Here is a 12,995-nt window from a genome sequence, read left to right on the forward strand (position 1 = left end):
GGCAGACAACACAGAGGCTCATTCTTTAACTATTCAAACATACACCCTGATATGACCAAAAGCATAAAAGGGAAATGATCTCTGAATATACATTTTTCCTTATTTCTGTTTCTAATATAATTTAATATCTAATGCATTGAAGTTTGATATCAATGAATTTGTGTATGATATGTTTTTTGCTACCTTCTAGGTGAATATTGGATTGATCCCAACCAAGGTTGTTCGGGAGATTCCTTCAAAGTTTACTGTAATTTCACATCTGGTGGTGAGACTTGTATTTATCCAGAGAAAAAATCTGAGGGAGTAAGTACCAATCTGTTTTGGTGGTGAATCTTGACAGTTTCTGCCATGTTTTTGCAATATTGAACTAAACAGGAAAATTATACTGTCATATTTTCATTTATCTGCTTTTCTTACAGGGTAATTAGAGCATTTCATTTGCATAAACATGAATAAAGCACCAACGAGATTCACAGAGTTAAAAAATACTTCTCTCCTTTATTTTTTTACCCAGATGTATTCTTTGTGCACCTGCTTGCTCTCTAAAATTCTACGGCTTTCCATGATGCAGCACAGCTGAATCTCAAATTTTAGTGCATGTATATAGTATTCTTCTGTCCAATTGACACATGGTAGAAGTCACAGCTGCATATTATGCCAAAATATCCAATTTTATAAAGAATCAATCTTTTATATAAGAGTATTGTTGTTGAATATTTAGTCTCTTTAAACAGATTCCTTGATTTTCACCCAACAGTATCAATATTAATACTTGAATTCTATCTTTAAAGCTAAATGCAAATCATTAATATAAGAAAATATTTTTCACTAGTATCATTATATTCTTCAAACATTTTATGTGAGGCATTTTGTCTTTATTTGCATTCATGTAATAAATCCCATTCTTCCCAATAAGTGATGTGGGCATACAGAGGCACAGGAGCTCCTTAAAGCAAAGCAAGTAGCTTTACGTGTGGCTAATGTTTTTAGGGGAAAAGTTAAGTTTGTGAGTAAAGAGTGGGTAGTAGGGGCAGGAGAAAAAGCAACTTCCATTTCCCAACCCCACTTGGCATGTGGCAAAACACAATAAAGCTCCTCTAGTCCCCAGAGAAATGTGGCAAAATGGAAAATGCCTCCTCTTACACTGATTACTCAAATTCCCGATGGTGAGGATTTATATATCCTTATATTTTGCTGATCTTTACATAGCAAAACAATAAATGCAAGTCTATAAAGGATTCTCAATATTCTTCCCAGAAGGGAACGATTAGGCTTGCTTCCTGTCCGTGACTTTTCTATAGTATCCCCCCTCCTTAGTTACTGGCTAAATACTTTCAAATATTTCCTTTGGCTGTGGAATGCAGATGACACCTGCCTTGCTGGCTAATGATGACTGGTATTTTGAGGGTTTTCTTTGTAAGGGATTACTAGGTGATCTCCAGGGGTGAAAGGAAAACTTCCCCTTTACCGTCAGAAAGTTCACTGAAAAATCAACTGACAAAAGACAGATTAATAGGAGAAATGACATTAAAATTTATTAGCAACCTTGGGAGAGAATCACAGACTGATTGCCCAATATCCCTATGGGGAATAAAGGTTTATATACCTTACTTCTCAAGGGAAAGGGAGATGGGGAAATATGAATGATTTGGGGAGTGTAGTAACTGATTTTTAGAGGAATTCAGTGTGCTTGAAGACCATACAATGGCCTGAGACAGTCTGTCGGACCTGCACAGTAGACAATGGTTTGTGACAAAAATCTGTCCAGGTGTGTTGACAGACTTCAGTCTTTCTTCCTGCCATGTAAGTTCAGTTAATGAAAACTCAGGGGAGAGACCAGAGGTAATTGCTTTCTTCTTTGGTGGGTTCAGACTTCAGGCAGATAAAGGAACTTCAGAGAACTTGGTCCTGTTCTTTGGGAGACGCAGAAGATTCAGAAACAAAAGGAGGAGGAAAAACAATTGTTCTCCTTGGTGGGTCCCTGAAGTCCTTTATGTAGACAGGAGGAAAGTCTCTTCCAGCATATGTTCATTTCTACAAACCTGTTATTCAAAATACCCATTATATCGGGGAGCCATATTTTGGGGTGAACTTCTCTACACTCCCTCAGTTCCACCAGTATCTTCTCTAGCCCTTAGTATGTCTTTTCCAGGTTGTTTTCTCCCTTTCTCTTTTTGGGCCAGTAAAGAGAACAGGAAGGAAATGACTCAGTCTTCACTACACGGAATTCAAAGGATCATTCTTAAAATTTTATATAATCCATTTTGTATAATCTCGTTTTGTATAATTTTGTGTAATCGTTTTATATAATCTCATTTTGTGTAGGTTTAAAATTAATTTAAAAGTTCTTCAGCTTCTTAGTCATACTGAAAATGACAGATACCTACAGTAACAATACTGTTCATAATGTTCACCTACATTCTAATTTTTCTCCTCCTTTGAAACAGGTAAGAATTTCCTCATGGCCTAAGGAGAAACCAGGAAGTTGGTATAGTGAATTTAAGAGAGGAAAACTGGTATGTTATTACCTCAACATGAAATGGTTTATCTCAGACTTCCTAAATGAAGCTCAAATTATTTATCTCTACACCTTGACGGTGAAAGTCTAAATTATACTAAGTAGGATTCCATGTGGTCTCTAATTTGCTCCACCTAACATCTCTTAGAACACTGTGGTGTCTTAAAGTAGTCTAAAATTTTTTTTAAGTAAATGAAAATGTACTAAATTTACTGAATAAATATGATCAAATAACATATACAGTTCACTAAGTACCTGACATAGATATCCTAAAAATAGGTTATGCTAAAAATATAAGATATAAAGAATGTAATATCCAGTTAGTATCTGTGGCTCCTATTTCATTTTCTGTCTACCTTTAACCTAATTTGTTCTTTGTTTTCCATTTCAGTAAGAACTTTTGGAAAGTGCAATTTTTTTTCCTGATTGTTACATTTGGAAATATAGTGAACTTACTGACCCTTAATTTGTATTATAGCATAAATTTACTTAAAGATTTTCATACAATTGCCAGTTCATTTATTAATTTTCTAAAGATATTTTAAGGTTACCTGCCAAAACTAAAGTCATATTTAAAAGCTGTTTAAAATATACATGTATTTAAAATATTTTAACTAGGATTTATTCAAATTGGAGTGTTTCCCATTTATTCAGATAATTATTCAATTGTTTAATGTTTTTAAAAAGCTATTATTTTATACTGATTATTTATATTCTTATTTCTTTTTTTTTTTTTTTTTTTTTTTTTGAGACAGAGTCTCACTTTGTTGCCCAGGCTAGAGTGAGTGCCGTGGCGTCAGCCTAGCTCACAGCAACCTCAAACTCCTGGGCTCAAGCAATCCTCCTGCCTCAGCCTCCCGAGTAGTTGGGACTACAGGCATGCGCCACCATGCCCGGCTAATATTTTTATATATATATATATATATATATATATATATATATTTTTAGTTGTCCATATAATTTCTTTCTATTTTTAGTAGAGACGGGGTCTCGCTCTTGCTCAGGCTGGTCTCGAACTCCTGACCTTGAGCGATCCACCCGCCTCGGCCTCCCAGAGTGCTAGGATTACAGGCGTGAGCCACCGCGCCCGGCCTATATTCTTATTTCTATATACACCTACACATATTCTTTTTTTTTTTTTTTTTTTTTTTTTTTTTGAGACAGAGTCTTGCTTTGTTGCCCGGGCTAGAGTGAGTGCCATGGCATCAGCCTAGCTCACAGCAACCTCAAACTCCTGGGATTAAGCAATCCTACTGCCTCAGCCTCCCGAGTAGCTGGGACTACAGGCATGCACCACCATGCCCGGCTAATTTTTTTTTTTTTCTATATGTATTTTAGTTGGCCAGATAATTTCTTTCTATTTTTAGTAGAGACGGGGTCTCGCTCTTGCTCAGGCTAGTCTCGAACTCCCGACCTCCAGCGATCCACCCGCCTCGGCCTCCCAGAGTGCTAGGATTACAGGCGTGAGCCACCGCACCCGGCCCACCTACACATATTAATTAATGACACAATGAAGTTCTTCACTTCTAATTCTTTAGTATAGTCTTGAAGTTACATATTATTCATGTTATATTCTTATTTGTGTATGAATTTAAAAACACATACACAGAACTGTATATGTGTATGGTTTTGGAGTTTTGTTGTTGTTGTTCTGTTTTGTTTGCCTGAGATTGAGTTTCCCCTATAGGTTTTTTTTTTTTCTTAAATCTTACAAGAATCCTCATCATCTGACCTGCTATTCAGTATGACTACGTAAAATCAATTATAAGAAAGAAAGTCACAGATAACTAAGTGCCTTTACATTGATATAATGTATCATCTGGGTGAATTCCTTACTTTTTTTTTTAAGTTTATGTGTTTCAGCTGAGCCCAGATATTTCAATTATATCAAATAAAACAATTTATGAAGATGTTATGAGACATTTTTTAATAATTTACAACTAGGACTGTTTTCCTGCTTCATATACAGAATAAGTATTGACTTAACAAATATTTACTTGTGTTGTCTTGGGCATTATGCTTGGTGACGGCAATACAGTAATAAATACACATGTCATCTAAGAATGGACAAACAGGCATGTTTGCACTGAAAATTAGAAGGCCAAAAATACCATAGAGGTCTATAGCCCCAAAATCAAAAGTGTAGGAACATATTTAAAGATCTGGATAAAGTAGATACATTATGAAATTTTTGAAAGGAGTAGGCAAAATCAAACTACAACATAAAACCAATTAACATTTACATTTCTCTGAGTTTGCCCAGGTCTCATTGTCTTGCTACTTTACCATCTTCCTTTTTTAAAAGATACACAAATATAATGAAACATCTTGGAACCTAAGGCATTGTTTTTGCAATGTTTACTGTTTAGGAAAGAATAGAGATAAAGTGACTTTTTTCAAAAATAAGCAGTGGTTAGTTACTCAGGTAGAGATATAAGCCTGATTTCATAAAATTCTGTCTCTGGGTCTTCTGACTTCAATATTCACTTTTTTAATTAAATGGTTAAATGGTGCTGTTGATTCATCTACATGATTCTGTCATCAGAGTACGCTGTTGACAGTGATTTTATTCTTTACAGCGTAAACGAGGAAAAGAGTTTTTATGTGTCTTTTTATTCTTTTTTTCTCAGCTTTCATATTTAGACGTTGAAGGAAATTCCATTAACATGGTGCAAATGACATTTCTGAAACTTCTGACTGCCTCTGCTCGGCAGAATTTCACCTACAACTGCCATCAGTCAGCAGCCTGGTATGATGTGTCATCAGGAAGTTACGACAAAGCACTGCGGTTCTTGGGATCAAATGATGAGGAGATGTCTTATGACAATAACCCTTACATCAAAGCACTGTATGATGGCTGTGCGGTGAGTATAACCTTTGCTTGCCTTCCTTCCCGGCCATGAGAGGCAGCGTGTAACCATCCTAGCTGGGTCCAAAGCCAGATTTCTCTTCATGAAATGGATGTTGGTTGTTATAAAGATTTGATGCTTAACACTGACATGTTAAACTATGGTATATTAGAAACTACTAATGTTCACACACACACACACACACACACAGAAACTCTGAAACATACGCATAGACACATTTTTAAAACCATAGCAAAAGGTACTCTTGGATCATATGTTATTATTCCCGACATTTGAATTGTATCCCAACTAGTTATTCTTGAAATGAAAAAGAAAATAAAAAACCTTATGTCATTTGCCTCCTTAATTAGTGATTCTGAAATTACAGATAAAGGAATCACCATCATACCGTTTATACCATAGATAATTTTTACCCCTGTATTTTCTTTATAAAGAGTTTTTTGATTGGTACTATAGTACAACAGTTTGGGGTTTACTATGATTTCTGTTGTGTTTCTACTCTAGAACTATCTTTTTCAGACACATAGGAATTTCATATGAGAAAATGCTTCATAGAGCACCCTAAAAAGCTCATTGCTTTAGCTGAGTATTGATAACTGAAGAGAAGTCACAATTACAAATAAATGGGTCCATATTTTCAACAAAATGAGCAGAGTACAAGAAGAACAAAGAAAAGAAAATAAAGCAAATTAATGATGGAACAAAAGTTGTGGAAAGCATTCCCAATACTAGTATATTGTTAAATATTCATAAAATTAATATATAGCTTTTGACTTTTGATATTCGGTATTATAATTCTGATAGTGTACTCAAATTTTTCATAAGAATTTAACTATGCATATATATCTAAATTATAGCTATAATGGTAAAGATGTAGTATTTATATAGGAGGATCCAGTACCAACATCAATTTTCATATTAAATTGTATTTATCAACTCTATAAGATTCTTTTTAGCTGTGAAATATATTGGAGTATCATAGTTGAGTAATTACAGCTAAATATTTAATGTAATTTTTGACATTCATAATTTAAAACTGTGTCAATAACAAGAAGAGTTATTACATAGATAATGACAAATTTGCTTTCTTACTCTTTTCTCTTTGACTTTTGTACTTCCATTCAGAAGCTTAAGAAAAAATAACACTGAAAAATGTTAAGTGATTGTGTAACTTTTTATTTCTGCTTAATTTTACAGTCCAGAAAAGGCTATGAAAAAACTGTGATTGAAATCAACACACCAAAAATTGATCAAGTACCTATTGTTGATGTCATGATCAATGACTTTGGTGATCAGAATCAGAAGTTTGGATTTGAAGTTGGTCCTGTTTGTTTTCTTGGCTAAGATTAGGACAAAGAACATATGAAACCAACAGAAAATATACCTTGGTGCCACCAACCCATTTTATGCCACATGCAAGTTTTGAATAAGGATGGTATAGAAAACTACTTGCTACATATATATGTACCATTTAAGGAAGTACTGATGTCCTTGTGGGAGCAGAATCACATGACAAAAGCTTTGAAAATTATAAAAATATAAGATAGTGTGGCTGAGATGGAAACAGAGTTGCTTCTTGACTCCCAATTCTCATCTCTCCTTTTCCTATTTGGATTTCTTTGGTGCTGTAGAAAACAAAAAGAGAAAAAAATATATATTCGTAAAAAATATGGTGCTCATTCTCATCCATCAAGGATGTGCTAAAACAGTGTGTTTGATAAATTGTAATTATTTTATGTACAGTTCTATACTGTTATCTATGTGTCCATTTCCAAAACTTGCACGTGTCTCTAAATTTCATCTGACTTTAATTTTATGACAATTGCAGAACTATCATGGCAATAAATATATGTATTATGAAAAAATAAAGTTGTAATTTCTGATGACTCTAATTCCCTTTCTTTGGTTAATAATAAAATGCCTTTGTATATATTGATGTTGAAGAGTTCAATTATTTGATGTCGCCAACAAATTTTTCAGAGGGCAAAAACCTAGAAGACTTTTGGAAGCACACTACGATCAACTCTTCTCTGCTGACAGTAACTTTGCTGAATTTCAGCCAAAAATATCATGCATTGTGATGCTTTATTCAATACTATACCTCAAACTTTTTTTTTTTTTCTCAGATTCCAGGATTTCACAGGATACTTGTATATATGGAAAACAAACAAGTTTATATTTTTGGACAGGGAAGTATGTATGAGAAACTATTTTAACAAACCAATGCTTCCACCAAGCAAATGATCATATGTACAATGTTTTCTACCTTATTTCATCTCATTGTTTTCAGTGTGCTTCAATAATGCAGGTTAATATTAAAGATGGAAATTAAGCAATTATTTATGAATTTGTGCAATGTTAAATTTTTTAAATCTATCAACTTCTTGAATTTGATTCTAAGTTGCATATTATAATAGTCTCAAATATTATTTTACTTGCCCAACAAATATTTCTTTCCTTTAAAGATAATTTCATGAATCATTTGACCTACCTAATTACTAAATAACATATGGGTGGACTGTTACTAGCAGTACTTGTTTTAAAAATCATACTTATTCAAGGCAATCAAAACATTTTTTTCCACTAAGGTATTTTCTTTCAGGTAGTTTGAAATAGCAGTAAAACTTAAAAATTACAAACTGAACTTTGTATCTATTTTAAGTAATATATGTAAGACTTGAAAATAAATGTTTTATTATTTCTTATATAAAGTGTTAAATTAATTGATACCAGATTCCACTGGAACATTTTCAACTGGTAATTTATCACAAAAGAGCATACCTGTAATATTGAAATTAAAACGTGAACATTTGTCATTCAGAATTTCTTTTATTTTTGAAATCAAGTTTGTAAATGTCCTTTTAAGAAGGGAGATATGAATCCTATAAATAAACTCAAGTCTTGTCTACCTGGATTGGTCATTCTCTTTCTTAAATAGGTTCCAAATTATTCATTATTGCAGAAAAGGCTTTTGATTCTCTTTCTTGACCATCCAGATTAGAATAGTTTTACACTTTTGAATAAACATATTAGCATTCAGAGATAAGTTGTTTAAATCCTCCACATGAGTAAAATAGTAAACACCACATGGTAATTCTACATTTATAAAATAAATATACATTATAGTTAAAATTTCAGAAACATATCATAATTAAACATTTTATAATGTCTCAAACATGTTTTTATAATTTCAGCAGTAAAAGTATACCCAGAACTTTTCATTTGATGTGTAGTCTCTAAGTCATACATAAAATAATATTTGTATTATTTTATAAAGAGATTCTATACATCAGACAATTTAATGAATGTATAGCAATAAGAGAATAATTTGTATATTAGCCCACATCAGGGATGCAGTGTTTTGTCCATTTAAAAAAATTAATTTTAAATTTTGCACTGAAGAGAATGAATGGATAACTAAATGTTCTTTCTCTTCTTTTCATATATGGATATGGTCTTCTGTATGACATCAGATTTTCTTCTCTCCCTTTTGACTGATTTGATCTGGACAAAAGATCAAAGAAATCTCAGTAGAAAGAAAAAGCATATTAGATGACATTTCTGTAATGGCCCCAGCAGATAAAATTATTTATATGAAAAATATGGAGAATAATACTAACCTTGAAGGTAGGGGTGGATCGTGAACCTGATGCATATAAAATTTGATATAACTCTAAGAAAAGATTACAAATACAAAATAAAGTATAGAAATGATTATTCAAAATAAGTAAATATACTATAATAAATTGTTTTTTTAAAAGAATGGACCCATATGAAAAATATCAGAAAATCTAGGAAAATAACATGTTATTATTAATAGTTAACTTTCTGGAACACTTCTGTGATGCTTTTATCTTATATTTATATTTTTTGTCTGTAATCTCATTGAGTGTCACACTATAAGAGAATTTAATTTCCAATGCAGTAAGTTTCTCTAACATGCTGGATCAAAAAATTTCTTACTATTGATATCTTAGAAATATTTCAATTTTCACATCTTTTTATTGGTATTATAAAATTTTTAGATTATTTTAAAATTTAGGAAAAGCTCTATTACATTTCTTTGACATATACACTATTAAAATCGTGAGAATTTTCCACAGACTAAAATCTGATTCTGTACATTTTAAACCTTATTTCTCCTCCACTCTTAATAGATTTCACATTCAGGGCACCACAAAACACATGCACGCCATGGTACAAACTCTGTTCTTACAACTTTGGTCATCATAGCAATGGGTGATAGGGTTATTCCAGAAAGCCATGTCTACATTAAGATTGCTGACATTATTTACACATAAAATTAATTTCAAGCCATATAATTATACCCCACCATGTAAATATAGTATACAAACCCCAAATAAAAGAATCCCTATTTTAATTCTTTCTCACTGGCTGTTTCCATACCACCCAACAAAATCAAAAAATGACAAGCGAAGTTGGAGTGGAAAAAGAATGTCCTTAACTGATTATGGTTGAAGTATCTTACTTTGGCAAATTTTACCAATTATAAGACCAGGTGAACAGATTTCCAGAATACTTCTAGGGGTCTTAAATGAATCTCATGCAAAAGAGTGTCTTGAAGCGTAAGCTTTATTAGTTTCCTATTAAATAGTCTGCTGAATGCTGAACTATTGCAAAATACATGAGGTAATTGGGGGCCCTGCACAATATCTGGTATATATAAGGGCTAAAGAAATAGCTGCTAGACTTCTTACTTGCTAATACTACCACCATAGTATAAGTTCCTTTCTAAAATGTAGCCAGCTACTGACATCACAAAACTTTTATTAAAATTCAATATAAAGAAATAAGATGTCACACAAATTTCACGATCACAGAGGCCCAAATTTTCAAAGAAATTTATGTACAAGCTTTAAAAATGATTTTCAAGGGAAATCAGAAAGGAGAACTAGCATAAGCCATTGTAATATCCAGGAAGTCCAAATTCATCCGATGTAGCTCCTCTAGTCTTCTTTATCTTTACCAGGATGTGTTTTGCTCACCAGAGGATGTGCTTAATAGTTCTGGGGTCTCTCAACTTTGATACTTTGCTAGTTTCATCTCCCCGTCCTGGCTATATGATTAACCATTGCTCAGTGCAGCTGCAGCCCAGAGATACAGAGATTGCAGGATTATTTACAATAAAATATTTTACAGAAAAATATCCTGATTACAGCATTCCAAGTTCAGTAATCAGTAACTAGCATTCCCTGCAGGATCCTTATTTATTACCTATCTAGTAAATCCATCAGTCAATAACTATAAGGAGATTGGTCAGGGTAAAAAACAAGCAGGAGAAAAGAGTTATAGACCCACTGTTAACTCTTGCCTTCCAAAACCACAAATTGAACTAATTTCAGAAATGTTTCATGTTACAATAACTGGGACTTATAATACCCTAATAATGGCATTTCTACCTATAGTTTCTGCCTATAATACAACTTATGAGTTAGAAAAAAACACTGATTCCTATTTTTAAAATACCTCTATATGTCTACAAGGACATAAAGTAGGCCTTCTTTCCAAAATCGAAATATTTGTTTTTTGCCAAAACTAAAAAGTAAACCCTATGTCTCACTAGCAATCTTATTCCGGTGATAACTTACAGCACAAACTAAGCTAACAAGCCTACTAGCTTAATTCATAATCATATTAGGGTCTCTGGTGCTAGCAAAATGTTTGTTTATATTTTGCCTCACAGAGAGAAATGAGTATTTCTGGGATACAAAGGAAAATTCAATGAATTGAATTGACAGAAATGTCTTTGCTCACCCTATGTGGGATGTCCAGACTTTGAATTAAGTGGAACAAACAAGTTTGTTAAGAAAGAAACTTGTTTGCAGATCCCTCAGGTCAATAGAGTGCAAAGTTGTGTGCAAATAGTTCGTTAATAACACAGGTTTTAGCATCTCATCTATTTCAATAAAATAAAATAAAGTAAGATAAAAATAAATAAGTAAATAGGTTTTACAAATTAATTAATAAAAAGCTTTCTCATAGCTACCGTTTAATATGTTAAAACATATTTTCAAAACTCTGACCTATGTTTTTGTATAACTTTAAAATTTCTTATCTATGTAGGAAGAAATTAAGTTCATTTGTTAGATAACATTAAACTATCTAGTTGTCGCCACAGAGCTTTAGATGTTTTCTCATCACTACTGAAAGAAATAAGAATGAGAAAAGAAACAATGAATAACAAAAACAACAACAACAAAAAACCTTAGCGGTATTAACTATTTAACTAAAAGTGAAAAAGTGATAATGACTAGTGTAAGTTGATTTTTCATTTTAGATTTTGGCCAAATAGTTGAAAGTCTCATCAATATTTTTAAGTGAATAATTTCTAAAGATATAATCAGTGGGTTTGGTACATTGAATTACATAATACTAATGCTGGAAAACATGATGGTCAGTTAATCATCAATCCAGGATAAAGTATATAATTTAGCACCATGATGAGTACAGGTTTATACAAAAAAAAAAAAAAAAGGGTCAACTTCACAAAAGAACTATGTACATTATATTCTTATTTGCAATCTAATAGAAGAGATAAATCCATCAGATCTAAAATAACAGTTTATTATCAAAGTTCTGACTATACAGAGATTCAGAGAACTAAAAGAGCAGTAAGTGCTGGTTTGTAAGTGTACTTCAGATAGATGATGGCAAGTAGCTGAGTATTTGTAAGGTTTGGATGGGTGTGTGTGGAGGAGAGAAGGAAGACCACTTTATTTATTTATTTTTTTTTTGAGACAGAGTCTCGCTTTGTTGCCCGGGCTAGAATGAGTGCCGTGGCGTCAGCCTAGCTCACAGCAACCTCAAACTCCTGGGCTCAAGCGATCCTCCTGCCTCAGCCTCCCGAATAGCTGGGACTACAGGCATGTGCCACCATGCCCGGCTAATTTTTTCTATATGTATTTTAGTTGGCCAGATAATTTCTTTCTATTTTTAGTAGAGACGGGGGTCTCACTCGTGCTCAGGCTGGTCTCGAACTCCTGACCTTGAGCGATCCACCCGCCTGGGCCTCCCAGAGTGCTAGGATTACAGACGTGAGCCACCGCGCCCGGCCGGAAGACCACTTTAAATAGAAAATCCATGAGAGAATTCCAGAAGCATATTCAGGGATCGCACGTGAAGAGGACAAGGAATCTAATGAAGCACCAGTCAGTAGAGAATGCAGAGGTGTTGTGTTGCCAAGATCTGTATCTAGGTTTGGATTATAAGAGCTTGAAAATCACCCAAAGGCATCTGGATATCATGCAGCAGATAATAATGAAAGCTAGTTCTTGAGTAAGGCAAAGTCACAATGAAAGTCATGTTTAGAACCACTATGTTGGCAGTTTTTCCAGAATCTACACAGTAGGCACTCTATGTTGAATGGACCAAGAAACTGTTGTAGAAATTTAAGTGGGTGATAATGCAGATTTGGATTATGGCAATGATACCTGGATGATTTAAGATGAAGGGACAAGTATAAAATAAATTTAAGAAAAAATAAAATTTTTAATCATTTTAAAATTTTCCAGAGTCATTCACTGGGTACATTTTAAAATAAGTTATAGTTGACTAGCCTTTTAGAACATGTATCATAATAAGATAGA

The 12,995-nt window shown here is 33.2% G+C and overlaps 1 protein-coding gene across 4 annotated transcripts in view; it reads left to right on the top strand.

The window, feature by feature from the left end:
- The window catches only part of COL11A1 (collagen type XI alpha 1 chain), a 200,556-nt gene extending 192,260 nt beyond the window's left edge, over positions 1-8,296 (top strand). For all 4 annotated transcript variants that reach the window (XM_069479087.1, XM_069479089.1, XM_069479086.1 and 1 more), the window contains 4 exons: positions 191-303; positions 2,448-2,516; positions 5,149-5,382; positions 6,586-8,296. In XM_069479087.1, coding sequence (XP_069335188.1) covers positions 191-303; positions 2,448-2,516; positions 5,149-5,382; positions 6,586-6,732 — 563 coding nt within the window. In that variant the 3' untranslated portion in view covers positions 6,733-8,296. The remainder of the gene's footprint in view (positions 1-190; positions 304-2,447; positions 2,517-5,148; positions 5,383-6,585) is intronic.
- Positions 8,297-12,995: the final 4,699 nt, after the last annotated feature.

This window comes from Eulemur rufifrons, chromosome 8 (assembly GCF_041146395.1).
Source record: "Eulemur rufifrons isolate Redbay chromosome 8, OSU_ERuf_1, whole genome shotgun sequence".
NCBI lineage: Eukaryota > Metazoa > Chordata > Mammalia > Primates > Lemuridae > Eulemur > Eulemur rufifrons.